This window comes from Fringilla coelebs (genome assembly GCF_963513975.1).
Source record: "Fringilla coelebs genome assembly, chromosome: 17".
NCBI classification, from domain to species: Eukaryota; Metazoa; Chordata; class Aves; order Passeriformes; family Fringillidae; genus Fringilla; species Fringilla coelebs.
Window position 1 is genome coordinate 14,302,817 of NC_140043.1, and position 19,672 is coordinate 14,322,488.

At 47.5% G+C, this 19,672-nt stretch overlaps 1 protein-coding gene across 1 annotated transcript in view; it reads left to right on the top strand.

The window, feature by feature from the left end:
* TMEM132B (transmembrane protein 132B) overlaps window positions 1–19,672 on the top strand; it is a gene marked incomplete at both ends in the record, with an annotated part of 213,893 nt that overhangs the window by 171,166 nt on the left and 23,055 nt on the right. Inside the window, one exon of the mRNA XM_084216990.1 lies at window positions 43–186. Coding sequence (XP_084073116.1) covers window positions 43–186 — 144 coding nt within the window. The remainder of the gene's footprint in view (window positions 1–42; window positions 187–19,672) is intronic.

Consider the following 19,672-nt stretch of genomic DNA (forward strand, 5'->3'; position numbering starts at 1 on the left):
GTGCTGCTCTAACCCTCCCCCTGTGTTTGTGTGTGCCCCCAGGACACGGAGATCCTCAACACAGCCATCCTGACGGGCAGGATGGTGGCGGTGCCAGTCAAGGTGGTGGCTGTGCAGGAGGACGGCTCCGTGGTCGACGTCTCCGACTCCACCGAGTGCAGATCTGCCGACGAGGACGTGCTAAAGGTGAGGCTCCCAGGAGTTCTCTGTGTCCAGGGCACACCTGGTAAAGGTGAGGCACCCAGGAGTTCTCTGTGCCCAGGGCACACCTGGTAAAGGTGAGGCACCCAGGAGTTCTCTGTGCTCAGGGTAGGTGTGGTAAAGGTGAGGCACCCCAGGTTCTCTGTGTCCAGGGCAAACCTGGTAAAGGTGAGGCACCCAGGAGTTCTCTGTGCCCAGGGCAGGCCTGGTAAAGGTGAGGCACCCCAGGAGTTTGCTGTGCCCAGTGCTGGCCCCTCAGTTTGGGAAGGACGTTGAGATGCTTGAGCACATCCAGAGGAGGCAATGAGGCTGGAGAGGGGCTGGGAACACAAACCCTGTGAGGAACGTTGGAAGGAGCTGGGGGTGCTCAGCCTGGAGAAGAGGAGACTCAGGGATGCCCTTATTGCTCTCCACACCTTCCTGAAGGGAGGCTGCAGACAGGTAGGGTCGGTCTCTTCCACCAGGCAGCGCTGACGGAACCAGAGGACACAGCCTCCAGCTGTGTCAGGTTGGATATTAGGAAGAAATTTTCACCAAAAGAATAATAAAGCACTGGGATGCTCTTCCCAGGGAGGTGGTGGAATCACCATCTCTGGATGTGTTTTAAAAAAGCCTGGACATGGCACTTGGTGCTAAAGTCTGGTTGAGGTGTGAGGGCACAGGTTGGACTCGATGATCTTAAGGGACTCTTCCAACCTCATCATTCTGGGATTCTGAGTTTGTATCTTTCATCCCTCCTCCATCCCACGCTGGGATTTTCCACCAGCCAGTCATTCCCAGTGCCGGCTGTGGTTTCACAGCAATAATGCACAGCAATAACGCACAGCAGTAATGCACAGCAATAATGCACAGCAATAATGCACAGCAATAAACCAGAGCTGGCACAGGGGCAGGAAGCTCCCTTCGCTCTCTGGCTGCATCGCCAGTCAGGAGTTTCTCATCATGAACAATCCTGAGCTGTACCAACGTCTGTAGAGAGTGACAGGGATAGAAAAGAACAACCATAGTGCAAAAAGTCCTGAAATGAGAGCTGCGAGCTTTTAAGCAATGTTGTGCTGTGTTCTAGTGGGGTTTTTAAATATTGTGTTCAAGTGGTTCTGTCTCCCTGACACTGAGATGAAAATTGTGTTATGTGACTTTACCAAGAATCTGCCTGCCTGGCTTCTGACACCATTGCTTGGCCTTCAGCTTTTATCTCATTAGTACTATTATTATTACTTTTAGACATAAAAGAGGTGCTTTTGAATATCTTGAATATATTAATTTGGTTTATTATGTGATTTGGGGGTGTTCTTGTTTCACACGAAGCTAAAAATTGACTGCAGAGAATTCTGTATGAGGTGGGGTTTTTGGTGTTACTTATGGATTTCATATTTTCTCTTAGGTATCAGATAGGGAAAGAAAAAAAATCCCATTTTCTTTTTCTGGAAACCAAATTTCTTTGAAGGTTCTTACCAGAGGAACATGGATGAATACCTTTGTTTATAACTAGATTAATTGTCAAAGGAAAAGGCTGCCTTGATAAATGTGGCTGTTCTTTACATTTTTTTCTGTGTAGCATGCAGCTATTATCTGATTAGTGACTATTATTTATCAGTTGATAAACATGAACAATGAATTGCAAATTATAAGCTCAAGCATTAAGTTGTATATCATCAGCATATTGCTGGGACTGTCTTCTTTTTGCACTTCAGAAAACCAGATCCAAAAGATGCTGTGTGGGGACTTTTATTTTTATTAATTGAGTTTCTAGGACTTGCTGCACTTTGAGAATACTGGGCTGAACCAGACAGGATTTACAGTGTTTTGTGGGTTTTTTTGGGAGTGACTTGGTATAAATCAGGTCTTCATTTGCCTGCTTTAGGAAATTATTTGGGTCTCAAATTACTGACAGTAGGCAATGCTCCTGTGACCCTCTCCCATGCCTTGTACTGTCTCTCAAATAGTGAACAAACCCAAGGGGTCTCAATGTGGTCTTTGTTGAGTTGGTATTGCCTCATCCTGGTGATAGAAATGGGGAGTAATGCTATTTTTGTAAAAATTGCAGCATACTTGCAGGATTTCAGTCACAAATTACTGAGACTGAATGCTGTTCAGGCATAATTTTTTAACTGCAAATATATGTATTGGTTGCAAGATTGAATCCATAACAATTAATTAGCTGAGTTAAAATTTAGTACAACGTTTATGTGCCTATATTTTTTCAGAAAAATGCATATTCCATTTACAAGCCCCTTTGGTAAAGTCAATATTGACTTTGCTTCTGAATTTCTGTTGCCTTTTCTGTATAGGTTGTAGAGCTAAACCCTCTAATGAGAGTTGTCAGGCATTTTGGATCTAATTGCCTTATCTTAAGCTTCTTTTCACTCTTAATTCTGCCTTTATTGTTTCTTTGATGCTGGAGACATATTCCTATTCTTTTGGGCAGAATAGAGTGTTGCATTCTTAACCTTTTATTTCTGTTTAATAGCTAATGATTTAATAGCCAATTAATGAGACAACTCTTTGATCACTGCTCTAACATCATTATTTTCAGTAAAGACAGTGAATTGAAGCTAGATTAAATAAAAACAGGCTTCCACCCAGGCTCTAATGTATTTATACAAAATATGTTTCTCTGGGCAGCGACCTGATGCTGCTCAGAGATGGGCAAAGAGATAAGAGGTGAACAAGGGATTTATTTGTGTGCCTGGGAATCTTCCCTGTTCTCAGCCATTTAACAGTTAAACAGCTTCCCAAGGAGAGAACATTTCAGCTCCTTTTCCCAAAGCCTACCTAATTAGTGGTAAATATAATAAAACACACCCAGGGGGGTTTGACCTTGCATTTTCAGCATGTGATCCTCAAAGGAATCTGACAGCTGAATTTGCTTTAGTTCATCCCAATCCCTGCCCCCTAGATTTGGACATAAGTCCTAATAGTCACCAAGCCTTCCACTGGAACTGGCTGCCCTCTAAAATATTTGGATGGAAAAGTTCCTGTAAGTCAATGGAAGTCTTTTGCTTATTCCATTATTTAAAAGGAACGTTTAATGCTGTTGGCATTTGAGGGGAAAGATTGGCTTTATGATTAAGGCACTGAAATGCTTCTCAGCATTAATTTCCATATCTCTTGCTGATTTCCTGTGTGACTGTGGGTAAATCACTCATTCCCCTTGGAATCTCGCTTCCTTATCTGCTAACAAGGAGAGAAATTCACCCTTCTCCCCTCCCCCACCTGCATTTTATGGTTTCTACAGCTTCTACTGACTCTGAATGACCAAAATCCTCATCTTCACCTCATTGACCTCAGTGGTCTCCTGCCATGGACTCCTCTCTTCCAGGACCTCTGTCCCCGTGTCCTGCTTTTCCTGCAAGCCCTAAATAAATAATCAGGTTGTGAAGCTGAAAGGAGAGAAATGGTGGAAGCGTGGCAGAGGTTGATTGCAGAGGGTTTATTGCAGAAGGAGATGGAGCCTGAGGGGCTTTGGCATGGCCAGCCTTCAGTGAGGAGCTGCAGGTAAGGTTCATGCCCTCCTCTGGAAAAGTGCCTTTAAAACCTGAGCTGCAGTAATTCCACATGAAGGGAAATTCTGACGACCCCGGGGTCTCACGGTACTTGTAAACATCGCCATCAGCATCAAATGAAGAAATTCTGATGAGGACAGCTTCTTAGTCCAAATGTTTATCTCAGTAGTGCTCAACTGAAAGAGAGACAGCTGCCCAATTAATTCATCCTTCCATTAGTCATAACTCCGTGTCCTTTGCAAGTTACACAGAAAGTGACTGATTGTTCCAATTAATCTCTGCAGTCACTCAATACCCTACACCATGGACTAATTTAGCCTGATTTATTTTTTTTTCCTAGGAGAAAAGGCCCTCAGTAGAAGAGCAGGGAGTCAGGAGCCTCCCCCTGCCCATTTGTGCCCACACATGAATCAGCAGGAGCAGGCTCCCCGTGCCCAGCACAGGCACACTGAGAACAATGGTGTTCAACAGCACCCTGTGAACTCCATCTGTGCCAGAATGTGCCTTCCTTGTTATCTTGCTAGAAGAAAGCTCTTCAATGAATTATTTTTCACCTTTTCATAATTTCCTGTCTAATTATAATGAAAGTAAAATTCAAACTGTTCCTGCCCTCTACTTTTGGAACACAAACCTTATCTTGAACTCTCCATAATTAATGGTAAAACAATAGAAGGCCTAATTTTCCTGGCAGCAGCCAGCCAGGCTTTATCTAATGTGCAGAAAAACCCAGTGTAACAAAGGCAGAGAGGTAATAGCTGAAATAGATTAAATCTGAAGAGAGTTCTTCCCTCTTCCAGACAAAGCAGATGAGTGACTAGGACCTCATCCAACAGCCCTGGGCACAGGGATCTCCAACCCCAGCACAAAAACTGCTACAAGGATCCATGGGCAAAAAACAAACAGGGAAATGGAGGGACACTGAGCGTTCCAATGTGGATGACACTGAATTTTTGAGAACAATCCCTCGCTGCAGACTCACAGCACATTCTTGGGACAATTTACAGAAAGAAGAGCCTGCCTGGAGTTCTTAAATACAGCTATTTATGAAGCAGCTCTGAAAACAAAGCCAGAGCTTGTAATTTGCAAGTTCTGCAGCTGCTTTGCCATTAAAGTATGTGATCAAGAATGTGATGGACTTGTACATAAAGCAGAGCTAATCTTGTTCCTCCATCTATCATATTTTTGAGTACCTAACAGCTTTATTTTGTGGTCACTCGTGCAGAAATTACCTTCCTCCAGGAGGCCAAACTCTTCCTGGAAGCAGCAAAAATCCTCTCTGCTTGTTTGTATGATGGATTTACTTTGGTGCCACTTGGCTCGTTGCACTATGAATTTTGAACTAGATCTTATTTTCTAAGTGATTTTTTCTTCAGTGGAATGGTTCAGGATTGGCAGCCCTGCAGGTGTGACTGCCCCAGAGCAGGGGCCAGGCTGGGGCTGTGTGCTGAAAAAGCCTTTGAAGTGGGAGTGTTTAATTTGGTGAGTCCTTCTCCCTGCCCACCCTGTCCCTTCAATGTCACCTGGTTGGTGCCAGTGCCATCAGCTCCCTGCCCTCAGCTGTGACCAGCCCCGTGCCCAGCTGTCCCCAGGAGCTGGCAGGGATGGAAATAATGACACCCCTGCTGCCTGGCAGGGCCAGGAGCTTCATGGCAGGAACATTCCTCAGCTGGGCAGGAGGATGGCTGGGAGCTGGGGAGAGGTTTTGGGGCTGAGGAGTTCTGGTTTAGCTGCTGTCTCTGTCTCAGCAGTGCCATGGTGATGACACTCCTGTCCCAGGAGGATTTACTGGCCAGAAGGAGTTGTCTTGTTAAACATCTTGCCTTTTATATCTGTAGGCAGATATGCCTAAGTTAGGGCAGTAATGAATTATCATCGAGCTGTTTGCAATTCATCAAACTTATAAATTAGAGCTTCTTGCAATTTCTGGTTATTTTGGACAAAAAGTCCATTCTCTTTGTCCCTGTACAGAGTTCATCTTTATGAGTCATTAGGGGTGGGCAGGAGAGCACATCAGATCTCTCTACAATATGTCTGCTGTTGAATTAAGGATTTTGCTCTTTGTTGAAATATCAGAGGTTCTGACATCCAGGTCACCAGATTCTGCTAATTAGTTTTCTAGCTTGACAAAGTATGATCAGAACAGAGGACCACAGCCACTTACTGCATATTAAAGATTTAGCTTAAAGCACTCTGGCTACAACAGGTGGAAATCTGTATTGTTTCAGGACTGTGCCAAGCTAAAACTTTGTGTTTGGAGTTCTATTTGCACACAAACCAGCTCCATGTAGAGCAATAAGGATGCCAGCGAGGCAGTCGCACAAAATCACATATTGAGGCATTAATATTCTGTATACAGCACACGTTGTACACAGTTTATAGCAAAATATATGTGTGTGCCTTCCTGAAGCTATATTTGAACACACACAGCCTTCAAAGCCAGCTTGAGAAAACAGTGTTTTGTCTGGGAGAAGGATTCGTTGAGAGCAGACCACACCGACATGTGCAATTACACAGATTTCGGCAGAGATGCTTATGGTGTCTTCCAAGGCACCAGCTGCTACTTCAGAGGAAGAAAACAATTCTATGGCTTAGCATTTGGCTGCTCTGAGAGCAGAAACGCAAAGGGCACGGATCCCAGTCCTGGGAAACAATCATTACCCAAACCATGGCATCGCTCAGGGTAAACTCTGAATATTTTATAGTAAGAAACGCACGAGTAAATAAACAACTCAGTCCACGCTCAACAAAGGCAGCAACAAGGAGCTGTTGTTGGGAGAAAATGACAAACTTTTACTGGCTTTTTTTTCGGATTCTGTACTTTGTAAACTTTATCCTAGCTGGCCATTTAAATATTCTAATTGCAGCTCTGTGAACCTCATGATTCCGAGGCTTTTACACCTCTTGAACTGTCATTCTGGCTGGGCAAATTAATTCAGATTCCCATTGTCATCAAAAGCCCGGGGCCAAGCTGTGCTCTCAGCGAAGTCATGCCAGCGTGTGACAGGCAGGGGAGTGACAGAGGGCACAATTTGCTGGTGTGAGAGCTAAAGCAGCCATTAGCTGTCAGCTCTGGATGGAGCAAAGCCTTTCCCTGCTGCCCTCCCTGATGTGGGGCTGGGCAGCACAGGGGGCAGAGCATCCCCTCCTGAGCCAGAGCAGGGCTTGGGGCAGCACCCACCGGTGTGAAACTGCATCCACCCCCAGGTGCCTTCACTTCCAGAGAACCTGGGGCTGAGGTGTTGCAACACAAACAGACAGGACTCAGTTTCTTCATGCAGAAGAGCCAATTCTTTATGCACAAAGCTCACGTTTATAGGAAATATCAGAAGGCACCGTGTTAAATCTAATTGGCTAACAATCCACTGAAACTCACTTTACTTGGGCCCGTGTGTATATCCATCAAATCTATTTTTGGTTAGTTTACATATTTTCTTTACGGATTCTCATGGGACAGATCTTTTGTTATTACAGGTGCAACCTATTTTTCTCTACAAGCATAGATTGTTATGCAAACTGATTGTCATTCCTCTGATTTTTTCACATGGGAACTTACAGGCTGCCTGTTAGCTTAGCCAGAGCAGCAAGCCCTGAACCCTGTTTTATAAAGCCTTTCTTTTATGCTATCTCTACCTGTCTGCAGCACTGAGGCAGCTCAGCGGTGATTTGCACTGGCAGCAGCCAAAGCCCTGCATCCCCCTGCTCTGTGGGTCACAGCTGGGTTTGGAAGGCAGCTTGGGTGTTTATTTTTGTGGTTTAGCTCACCCACACCTGTGTTTTACTGATGTGTTCTGAGATGCTCTCCCTCGAGATCGGAACTGGAGTTGGAGATGGAGATGAGGAGGCTGACACGGCACCATCAGTTTGAAGTACAGTTAATTTATTTGACAGAAGAAGCAGCTACTGTTGACAGTAACCAGCTCCCTTCCTCCTCTGTGGGCAAAGGCAGCTTTCTCTCGCTAGGTTTTTAGTTATTTATGGTTTTGCATTCTCATTATATGGAAAACTGGAATTCAGAGTGAAAGCTGGTTTGGTGTTCTTCAGAGGATCAGGAACAGGAGGAGAATTAACACCCAGGTTGGATTGGGATTCTGAGGGAATAGGGAAAACCCCATTAAAGAATCACACTTAACGCTGGGTTATTGAGTCAGACAACTCATTAAATGAGGATGAAAGAACAAAGTGAAGTTATAAATGGATTTCTTTTTCCATTTGCCTGAAGTATGGCAGAGTTGGACTGGGGTGGGGTTGTTCTCTTTTTCCAATTAATTACACACTCTGGGGAGAGGGTTCCTCAGCTTCAGTTTGAGCAGTGGCTTCAATGGTTAACTAAGTGTCAGGATTTTGCATTTTGTTTTGTGCTGTCAATTATTAAGGTCTGATTTATACTCATGGCACTGCACCAACACATTTACTCCCACATCTAAGACTTCTTGAGTTGCTAGAGTTGTTTTTGTGAGTCGAGCCAGGCTATTGGAGAGTGGTCCAGGTAAATATTTTAAAATATCAGAAGTGTTAAGTGGCAATTAAACTTTAAAGTTTGCATCTGCTCAAGAAGAAGTTGAGGGGCAGATTTGGAACTCTGTGATGCTTGGCTGGGGAATTAAGCAGCTTTCCACCGAATTCACAGTGAAAATGAATCACTTTTTGTTAATATTAAGTTGTTGAGTTTTACTCCTTTGATGAATTTCTCCTGAGGAAAAGCACTGGAAGTGCTCCATGGTTCTGGAACAAATAGGCATTGTGTTCAGTGAGAGCAGTCACTCCCAGCCCTGGCTTGGCAGGGCCATCCCCTGCAGCCTCAGTCACCTTGGTGTTCAGACAGGGATCAGCACTTTGGTTTTACACCTGCTGCAGCTCCGTTCACAGTGGAATGGCAAAAACTTGGTTTCATTTAAAAATATGGAAGTTTAGAGTCAAACCCAAACATATGGTACAAAACCAGAGTCTGGCAGTAAAGAGACAGACAAAAAGAGCTGGTGCCTCCAAGGCCATAGGAATGGATCTGGAGCCTGCTGGGCTGCAGGATGAAATCCCAAAATCCCCTGTGAGCCAGAGGGGCAATGAGCAGAGAGACCTGAACTGCTGGAGGAGTCAGCAAGGGGCACTGAGAGGAACATTTCCCTTCCTGGCACAGCTCTGGGTGTTTGTGTGATGGATTGTTCAGAGTGCCTGCAGCGTGCACAGCCCTGAGCGCCAGTGCAGCGCACACAGAGCCCACCCTGCAGCTGTCCTGCAGCTCTGTCCTGCAGCTCTCCTGCAGCTCTGTCCTGCTGCTCTGTCCTGCAGCTCTGTCCTGCAGCTCTGTCCTGCAGCTCTCCTGCAGCTCTCCTGCAGCTCTGTCCTGCAGCTCTGCCCTGCAGCTCTGTCCTGCAGCTCTGCCCTGCAGCTCTGCCCTGCAGCTGTCCTGCAGCTCTGCCCTGCAGCTCTGTCCTGCTGCTCTCCTGCAGCTCTGCCCTGCAGCTCTGTCCTGCAGCTCTGTCCTGCAGCTCTGTCCTGCAGCTCTCCTGCAGCTCTGTACTGCTGCTGTCCTGCAGCTCTGTCCTGCAGCTCTCCCTGCAGCTGCCCTGCAGCTCTGTCCTACTGCTCTGTCCTGCAGCTCTGCCCTGCAGCTCTGTCCTGCTGCTCTGTCCTGCTGCTCTGTCCTGCAGCTCTGTCCTGCAGCTCTCCTGCAGCTCTGCCCTGCAGCTCTGCCCTGCAGCTCTGTCCTGCAGCTCTCCCTGGAGCTCTCCTGCAGCTCTGCCCTGCAGCTCTGTCCTGCAACTCTCCCTGCAGCTGCCCTGCAGCTCTGTCCTGCAGCTCTGTCCTGCAGCTCTGTCCTGCAGTTCTGTCCTGCAGCTCTGCCCTGCAGCTGTGCCCTGCAGATGTGCCCTGCAGATGTGCCCTGCAGCTCTGCCCTGCAGCTCTGTCCTGCAGCTCTCCTGCAGCTCTGCCCTGCAGCTCTGTCCTGCAGCTCTCCTGCAGCTCTCCCTGCAGCTCTGTCCTGCAGCTCTCCTGCAGCTCTCCCTGCAGCTCTGTCCTGCAGCTCTCCTGCAGCTCTGCCCTGCAGCTCTCCTGCAGCTCTGCCCTGCAGCTCTCCTGCAGCTCTGCCCTGCAGCTCTGCCCTGCAGCTCTCCTGCAGCTCTGCCCTGCGGCTCTGCCCTGCAGCTGCACAGGAGCCCCACAGGACAACAGCTGCAACACAGACCCCAGGGAGCTCCTCCTGTGCTGAGCTCCTTGTGCTAACACCCAGCACAGCTCAGCAGGGAACAGGGAATGGGGATGGATGGGATTGCAGGATTGCAGGACTGCCAGCAAGGGCACTCCTTGTGTGAGAGGCATGGTCAGAAAAGAGAAGTTCCTAGCAGGAAATGCTAGCTCCTATTTATATTGTTTATTTATTTGCTCTTTTCCAATCGCTGCTTCTGAGATTACTGTTAGGATTTAATTTGCAATCCCCCTCTGGTGGCTCTCAGGTTTCCTTCTGGAAACATAAGAGGAAATCCTCAAGACACACAGCTCTTCCTTAGATCTCTTACAATCAGCATTATGCACTGCAGAGCCAAATTAATGTATGCCCTTCCTTATTGTTTCCCTTCTTAATTCATTTCTTTCCATAAAGCTCAGCAAGCACCAATTTTCCAAGTGAGTTTTTAATCGCCTGAGCTCAGCATGATTACTGTCTCACAATCTAGTTGCCATTTGATGCAATCAGTATTTCAGAATACAATAATCTTTTTTTTTTTTTCCCAAACTGAATATTTTTACATGGCCAGCTGATAGCACTTGGCTTCAAAGAAACACGAAGTACTTGCAGTGTTGTGTGAGAGAATAGAATCTGAGATTGCCAGATCCTCCCCAGCCAAGTGCATGGAGGTGATGTGAGACACTTTTGTAAGATGGGGCACAAATAAATTTATTATTCCAATGCAAAGAGCACAGGCTGGGGAGGCAGAGAGGGAAGGAAGGGGAAGATGGGAACATGGCATGCTGAAGTGTTTCTTACTGCTGGGATGTTTGCTCTGAAAGGGCCTTTCAAGAGTACATGTTGCCAGGGGAGATTTTCTCTCCACATCTTTTATTGCCACCCCACAAATAAAAGATTTCAAAACACCCATACTGGAAATCTGCAGACTTAAATAGTTGCTGCCACACAGAAACTGGAGAGTTCCAGATTTCCCCAACCTGCAGTGAGTCTAGCATGAGAGATTATGAGAGCGAGATGAGAATATCGTTCCTTGGAGTAAATGCTTCATTGCTGTGTTTTTAAGCACATTTTGTGTCCTATAAATGCCAAGCAACTGTTTTCAAAATTGCTATGGGAAGATCAGGATCTGAGGACAAAAATCAGAGGCAAAGAGACCCTGAAGGAAAGAAAGGGTAGAAGGGGAAGAGCAGCTGCAGATCCTGTGTCCTTAGGGCAGGGCTGTGTCTCCTGCTCACAGCCCATCCTGCAGCACCCCAGGGTCACCCTGCTCCTGCAGAGCACTGGGGGTGACCCAGGCAGAAACCCCCAGGGGTGAGCTGGACCCTGAGTGCCTTTCCAGGGGCAGGATCCATGGGCAGGGCTGCCCTGGAGAGCTCAGACCTGAGGGGCTGTCCCTGAACAAAGGGAAAGCCCACGGGCTGTGAATGCTGCCCAGCCCTGGAATTGTTGTGTGGATGCTGCCCAGCCCTGGAATTGTTGTGTGGATGCTGCCCAGCCCTGGAATTGTTGTGTGGATGCTGCCCAGCCCTGGAATTGTTGTGTGGATGCTGCCCAGCCCTGGAACTGTTGTGTGGATGCTGCCCTGCCCTGCTGGGGACAGCACAGCCCTGGAACTGTTGAAGCCCCAGCTCGTTTGCTGTTTGCAGGGCTGTTGGTGGGTTTGAAATCTCACAGACAGCCATTTGCTAGGACCTTCTGTTCCTCACAAACGTGACAGTGGGGCTTGTTTCATTGCCTTATGCTATTATTGATATTTTCATCTTGTGTAACCAGTTCTGCTGAGGAAAAATCTATTATTGCCAACTTTGATCCCCTTAATTCTTGTGAGAAGATGCCCCCGAGCTTTGGCCCATTTGAGGAGTGCACAGATGGTTCTGTAAGGAGTGTGGCTCCTCAGAGAAGGCTGCTGACCTTGTGTGAGTCAGGGATCCTGTTCCAAAGACTGAAGAGATCCTGAAGGGGGCTGCTGCTGCCTGTCTTTCAAACAATTCTTTTTCTGTCTGTCACTGGCAGTTCAGGAGGAGCAGCAGCAAGCTCAGGGAAAAGCCCTTGTACCTGAAAATGAAGGTGATTCTAAATAAAGAAGGCTGAGGTGAGACTGACAGGCAAGAAGAGAAATAAGGAAAAGAAACAGCAGGTATCCTGAGAAGGAGGGATTTTACTGGAGCACCTCATCCCTTCCCAGAATGTTGGGGCAGTCTGTCCTAAGCCCTGGGCTGTAGCTGCAGGCACTGTGCCTGTGCTGCTCTCCAAGGAGCAGGAGATGCCCATGGGTACAATCTGTCACAGCTGGGGTGGCTTTTCCCCTCACAAGAAATGGATCCTTTGCACCAAATCCTTTCCAAGGCTCTTGGAAGCTCCTTCCAGGTGCTGCCAGGTGTGTGTCGCTATAGGACACAAAATAAAACAGCAAGGACAAAACTCTCTAAGGGAAAACGGGGGCAGTTTAATTTGTGGCTGCAACATTTATGGGTTTCCAAAAGTGGCAGTGGGTTGGAGGGTGACAGGGCCACCTCTCCAATGACACTGGGCAAACCAACAGCCCATCAATTTTTTCTTCTTCCATAAAAGAATGCAAAACAATGAGTTATTTACAGAAAGCGTTCATTACAAGAATGTGAACATCAAAAAGCGTAGAAAAACTTAAAAATCCAGAGCAAGCAGGTGTGTGAGGTGCACCCTGAGATTGAAATGCTGAATCCAGACGTGCAGGTGCCCTGCACTGAGCAGGAGCTCTCTGAGGACTGGTGACCTTCAGCAGCTGCATTGCTGGGCAGAGTGAAAGCAGCAAAGGGGTGAGAAACAAACTTCTCACTGCCACAAAGAAGGGTCCTCTCTCAAGGGAAATCAATAGGGCTGCATCCCTGGCCTTTAACAGAGTTATTTCTGAGAGCTTTGGTCACCACAAACTGACTTCAGAGCCCCTGCTGCAGGGGGGTTGTGCCATAAAGATGAGACTCCTGGCATCAGAGAGGATTTCCTCAAAACTCAGGGGCCCTCCTTGAAATCCTGGCAAGAATTTGAAATTATCTCAGAATAAGCCAAATGGACAGAAAAAAATGTATGGGTTTTGGCAGCAAGCATGGTTAAAATCCAAACAGAACTTCACCAAACCCTCCTTTGCCACAGAAGGGGCAGATAAGGCAAGAAACTATTTGAAGATTTGGGATGAAATAGGAAATGAAGCTGCAGAGGAGGAGATGACAGCTGTCCTACCACAGCCTCCAAAGTGCACCTGCAGCACAAACACTGGGAAAAAATCCATGTGATGTCAGCTGAGAAGCCACTATTAAGAAAAACTTAAAAGAAGACAGGGAGCATGAGCCTCTTACAGAAAATAAAGGCAAAATCCAGTCAGCCTTCAGGGCTGATTGCACAGAGAATAAAAGCACAGTGCAGCACCTGCAGCAGGGATGCCTGGGATGCAAATGTTGCACAGGACTTGTGCTCTGCTTGGGCAGAAACGTGGCAGCCACAGCACTGGTTTGCAGTTTGGTACGTGTGGATGGGGAGGAAGCGTCTCCAGGAGCAGCAGCACAAAGAACAATTGTGCATGAATGAAGAAATTCAATCTGTCCTTCGCATTAACTTGTTCTTTTGTAGCTCTAGCAAGTAGGAGATGAAAGTAAGAGAGGACGCTTTCTTATCCATTTTTCTAGGGATTTTTAACAAAGCACTGTTTTTAATGACATCATTTCCTTCCCAGACACAGTCTGGAAGCATTTTCTGTTCGTGTGGTACCTGTAAATTTTCTGGTTAGGAAAGAGAAATCATCATTTCTAGTAAAAGAGTCAGATTTATAGGTTTTCTGTGATTCTGGGGGTGTACTTTTATGTCTCACATAGCTTTTACATAAACTTCTCTTGTGATGAAATGAAGAGAAGGTAGAAACCTTTTCCCACTCTTCCCATGTTTTTCTCCTCTTTCACTGTGGCATATTTTTTCTGTATCTACACAGCCCTAAGGGAAGATGTTTAAAAACAAAAGAAAAGAGGAAAAATCCTAAAGTAGAAGAGCAAACTTATGGCAGCACTCTGCAGTTTGTCACTTACCTTTCATGCATGAGTTGGAACAGTTGTTTGTGCCCAGATTCCAGGGGGAAACTGAAGAACTTTACAGATCTGCCTTGGCATTTAGACAGGGTTCATGCCAGTCCATGGCAGAAAGACTGACAGACAGGAAGGCCAACTCATTTGTAAATGGATTTTAACAGGGTGTTGTTGGATGAGGGAGAAGCCCAGTCCACATGTGTCATGCAGGCTTTGGATCAAAAATGCTCCAGTGAAGAGCACAGTGGAGAACTCAGGTAGCTCTACCCTGGTTTTTCTGATAATTCAATCTCTGCCTGTAAGTGAAAGTCAATACTGAAGTATTGATTTCAATAAGTTGTGGTTTCTGAAGAGCTGTGAAAAAAGGCAAATTTTGTGTCATCCGGAATGTGGCATTTTGACATTTGTTCTCACTGTGATTAGGTTTTTTAAAAGTTCTCCTCAAAAGAGGAAAATTCTGTGGTTTGGTTGGTTTTCTGCAGAATCTTTTTGCTGTGATTTTGGGAGTTTTGGACCTGCCACCCCTGGGTCACACATGTCCCTTGGAGCCACCCATGATGTGTCCCCCTTGGCAAGGCCACCTCCCCAGCACTCTGCAGGACACCCCAGGGTGGCACAGCAGCTCCAGCCTGTCCCTGCAGGAGGAAATGGAGATGAGAGGGGGCTTGGAGATGGCCTTGGGGTGGGGACACAGCCCCAGTGCCAGAACATTCCGTGCAGCTCACTCCCTGCCAGCCCTGCAGCACCAAACTCCCCTCTCGCTGTGCACCAGGCATCCGTAATTACCTCTGGAGAATTACGTTTGTAATTATAAATACAGGTAATTATAAATGATTGTTTGTAATTATTAAGATATTCTGCTCTGCAGAGGTCGGGATGTGCTCCTTTCACCTGGCTGGAGTTTGGATTTCCTGGCACAGGGAAAGTGGAGGGGCAGAAGGGCAGAGCAGGGGTGGCCCTGAGCTCTCTCCCTGAACAGCCCCTGCAGGGTTGATTCTGTTCCATTCTCTGCTCCCTCCTGCACAGAGGGACAATTCCCTCCTCTCCTGCTCCAGGAGCAGAACACAAAGGCAGCTGCTGGTGTCAGAGCAGATTTTCCATGGTTTTGACACACAGGGACTTTTCCTTTCCAGTCTCTGATGCAGAGGAGCTCCCTGTGCTTTCCTGAGGAATATTCCCTGTGAGTGCTGTCCCTGGAGCACAGCTCAGGGCAGGCACTGAGGACATGGCCTGGCACAGTCCAGAGGGACATTCCAGAGCCCTTTCCTGTCCAGGGAGCCTCTCCTAATGCTGGCCCTCTGTGCCATCCTGGATTCGATGACAAGGCACTCCAGTACAGTCCAGTCTCAGAAGACCAGAGGAGAAAAGTAAAGACTCTTGACCTTCTCTCCAAATAATTCTAGTGAAGCACTTGGCTGAATGAATGCAGTTTAAGGACTGTTTTCTTGCCTGTGTTGTCTGTCCCAAAGTCTTTTTTTTTTACTAATTAATGCATTATTTGTGCCTCAGAGACTAAAAACGAACTGGGAAGACTTATGAATGTCGATGCAGCACTGTCTAAGCATAGGACCAGAGTTATCTTTACAAAACAAAAGTGTGCTGTTGTGTATCTCAGAGCTTTCTGGGGATTTCTCCTGGTTTTCTGTTGATCCTTTGGGATAATGATGGTGTAGCCTTGTGTTACTGGGAGAAGATTAAAGGCTAGATTAGTCTGGCAAATATTCATGACTTAAGACATTCCTCTTAATGCTGTTAAGCTCCCAAGCTTTCCAGCCTGTCTGTCTGCTCCTGGGGGCTTTGCAGGGCTGCTGCTGCCACACTGCCCTGGGGAAGGGATGCTCTGTCCCGTGGCAGGAGGAGCAATAGCAGAGTTCCAGCAATAAATCAGGGATTTATCCAAAGCCTTCAAAGGAGCTCCCTGGGCAGCGCCAGAGCCCGGCCAGGGCTGAGCCCGAGCTGGACCCAGGCTGGACAATGGTCAGGAGCTTTCACTCCTTTATCAGTTTGGGTCCATTTCCATGTTGGGTTCAGGGTCAATTCCAGCTCAGGGCTCTGCAGTCCCACCCTCCCAGGCTGCTCTCCTCCATCCCCTGTTGGCACTTTTGGGGCTGGAGCTGCAGCGCTGTCCCTGGGTCTGGGGCTGGGAATGGATTGAGAGGGACTGAGGAGAGGGAAAGGATTGAGAGAGACTGAGGAGAGGAAAGGATTGAGAGAGACTGAGGAGAGGGAAAGGATTGAGAGAGACTGAGGAGAGGGAAAGGATTGAGAGAGACTGAGGAGAGGGAAAGGATTGAGAGGGACTGAGGAGAGGGAAAGGATTGAGAGGGACTGAGGAGAGGGAAAGGATTGAGAGTGACTGAGGAGAGGGAAAGGATTGTTCTGTGTGCCTGAGCTGTGAGGAGAGCTGCTGGCACTGTGTGTGGAGTTCAGAAATACAAACACAGTACAAATCTGGAAATATGAAAGCTCAAGGTTCAGGGCTGCTGAGGGCTCCTGCAGGAGCAGCTCAGGGATGGATGGGTGCCTGCTGTGCTGCTCTGCTCCCCTGCAGCTGGGGAAGGCTGAGCTGTCCTGCACGAGGGCTCTGCTCGCCCGCTGCCCTGAGCCTTGTGCAGTCTGTGTTGTCACACCTATGGAATATTTGCATTCCCCAGGAATGCTGAGAGGCCAGCAGGCACAGAAGGGTGGTTGGCTTCAGCAGTTAGAGCTGATCTGCTGGGTTTTCTCAAGCACAGTCTTTAGAAACCTCCGTTTCCCCCGTCAAAATTTTTTTTGAAAACTTGAAGGATACGCAGTACATGAAATTGAATGAATATGCATGTAATTGTTTCTTTTTCTTTAATTTCATGGAGCCTTAGATCTTAAATTTCAGTCACAGGGATTAGAGCCGTGAATCATGAACATTTAGTTTACTTAGTGCTCAGAAAATTCCTTTTAAAGCCCATTATTTTGCAAAGAACGTTACATCTGATGCTGCCTGAGTATTTTCCCCTCTTACTTTTCTCACCCATCTGCAAATTATTCTATCAGTGTATAACCCCATTTGTGTGAGCAATTCAGTTGGGGGAAATTAGAGAGGGGGGAAAAACCCACCTTAACTTATAGCTCAAACATATGTGTTATTTTCACCTAATTAACAGCTTTTACAGAGCAGGTTCCATGTTTGCAATTAGATGGGTGCAAGAAGGAGCTGGTACCATCTGCTGGGGTTTCACCACAGAAACAGCTCTTGAGCCCTTCTGGGATAGCAGCTGATGAATATGAAAAATGTGGATGTTTACATAAACTAACGAGCGCTGGTAATGCCTGATCTGCACGAGCGGAAGGATCAAATATTGCAGCAAATCCACCTCAGATGGGAGCGTGTGCTTGGAACTGGGGAGAGCTCCTTGATCTCAGTGCTGAGAGTGGAGATGTCTGTCTGGAGATGAGCACCTGGCTGGAAGGATGCTGGCCCAGCAGAGGCACCACTGTATCCTGGTGACAAGGTGGATAAAGAAAGGAGATCCTGCTCTAAGCTCTGCTCCATGTGTTCTCATTATCAACAAAAGCAGTGATTGAATGGGAAGAAAAAAGTATTCCTGAAGCTTTCCCTAAACACAAACTGTGCTGAGACTGAAATCAGCTTGAACTTGCTCCATGTGCACCTGCTCTGCTGCATCCTGGCAGTGGAACTCCATCAAGGGATCATTGCAGTCGGTCCAAACAACTCCAAGTGTGACATACCAGAGAGCTGGAGCCTCCAGAACCACCCTGCCTACAGGTCTTTGTTCCAAGCTTGTGTCACAGTTGGCTGTCGCTGTGCTACAATAGACAGCGAAGTCCTCACAGCCCTGAAAACTCCTGGGCTGGGGCCAGTAAAGCAGCAGAAAGTCTCTCGTTTGTTTTAAAAAAGTTCAGATCAAATTTCAGAGGCAGGCTGTGTCCCCTCCCCTGCCATCCCGCTCCCTCTCACCCATCTCAGCAGAGTCCCTCTGGCTCAGAGCAGCACCAGCTCAGCCACCTCTACATTTGGCTCTCGGTGTTGAGCAGCATTTCTTTTCCTGCAGGACAGTGACATTCCTGGGGGACCAACCAGGTCCCAGGTACCATGAGCAAAGGCATTAACTTCTCTTCCAAAGGCACCAGCATCTTAACGTGGCCATGGAGCTCACCTGATGCAGGTGTTCTCTCTTTCTCAGTCTGCACATGGTGGTGAGAGAGCAGAAACGGGAACTTTTCATTCCAACACAATTCCTCAACTTGATTTTTTCTTAATTAAAATCTCAGCTGATGGCTAGAGGATCTCATCTCGTGAAGCAGAGAACATTTTGGCAGCCCCCATGTCCTGCTTTAGCTGCTCCCCATTTGCTCTCAGGATTCCCTCTCCATAATCAATGAGGAGGAAAGTGGAGCAGCTGCCCTTGCTGTGTGCTGTGGGTGCTCAGGGGCTGCTGCTGGGCTGGAATTCAGCAGCAGGCTGCACTGTGAGTGCACACCCACCTTCCCCTCTGGAGCTGTGCCCCTGCCAAACTTCTCCTCTCCAGCAGGAACGCCCCTGCACCGTGCTGGGGAGGGAAGGAGAGCAGCTGCTCTGCACCTGGGACTGCAATCCTGGCACATCTCAAGTGTTGTTTAATAATTTTGCACAGATCAACAGTTTTTGAATAGCGCACACTCCGTTCCGTTCAGCAGGTTTTTAAACCCTCATCGTGCATTCATGGATCAGTGCACCTTCTCTGAGCCTCAGCAATTGTCTGCATTGTTAAACCCAAATGTTAATGTCTGTCCTTCCCTCGAGTTCAGTGCATTTCAATGGGGGTTAAATGCTAAAACCACTCGTAAAACTTCAAACACCCATTCACATCATCGAAGGCTATACCTGGGCTCATCTCCCTCCTCCCTCAATTTCCTGCTCCTCTTCCTCAGCAGTGCTAAACACTGATCCTCAGAGAAGATGAGCAGAGGCTCCTTCACGAGGTGTCAGCAGCTCTGCTCCTCCCTTGGTGTCCCTGCTGCTCCCCCTCCACAAACCCCTTGCTCAGTCCAGTGAGGTTTTCTGGCCTCTTGGGCGCACAGCACTCCAGTAAATTATCTGCTTTTCCAGGTCTGTGCTTTCCTGGATGAAGGATTTTCCTTTCATCCTTGCTCTGACCTCCTGGTTGTTCCAGTCAGGCCTGGGTGTAAATCCCAGGTTGCACTTTTACCCTGCCAGAAGGGATCTCAGGACAGCCCTGTGTCTGGCACACACAAGGATGGTGCTCCTGTCTGTGCTGCGATGCTCTTGCAGCTCTCTGCAGCCATGGGCATTATTTTGGGGGCTTTAATCTGTGTCTGTGGCAGGCTGTGTGCTCCTCCAACTTCAAGCAGTTGCCAGGCTGTGCCTCTGTCTCTCATTAGAGACACTCCAAATCCAGATATGAGTTTTGGATCTCCTGCTTTACTCCTTTAGAACAATAAACTGGGAAGAAAGACTCTTAAAAAATGATAATTTCAAGATAGGCTGGACTTCCCAGTGGATTTGGTTGTGTAGTTTTGGAAATGGCTGCTAACCAGTGAAACTCTGGTACTGCGTCATCCTCCACCATTCCTTTGGATTGACTTCAGCAGTTTTAAGATCAAGCCTTTGGGTAACTGAAAAAAGAGCAGATGTATCTGCAAATAACCCACCCAAACACAGCCCTGTTGCTGCTGGCTGATGATGTGGCCAGCCTGTCTTCACAGGACACCACAGAGCTGAGGGGGCTGGACAG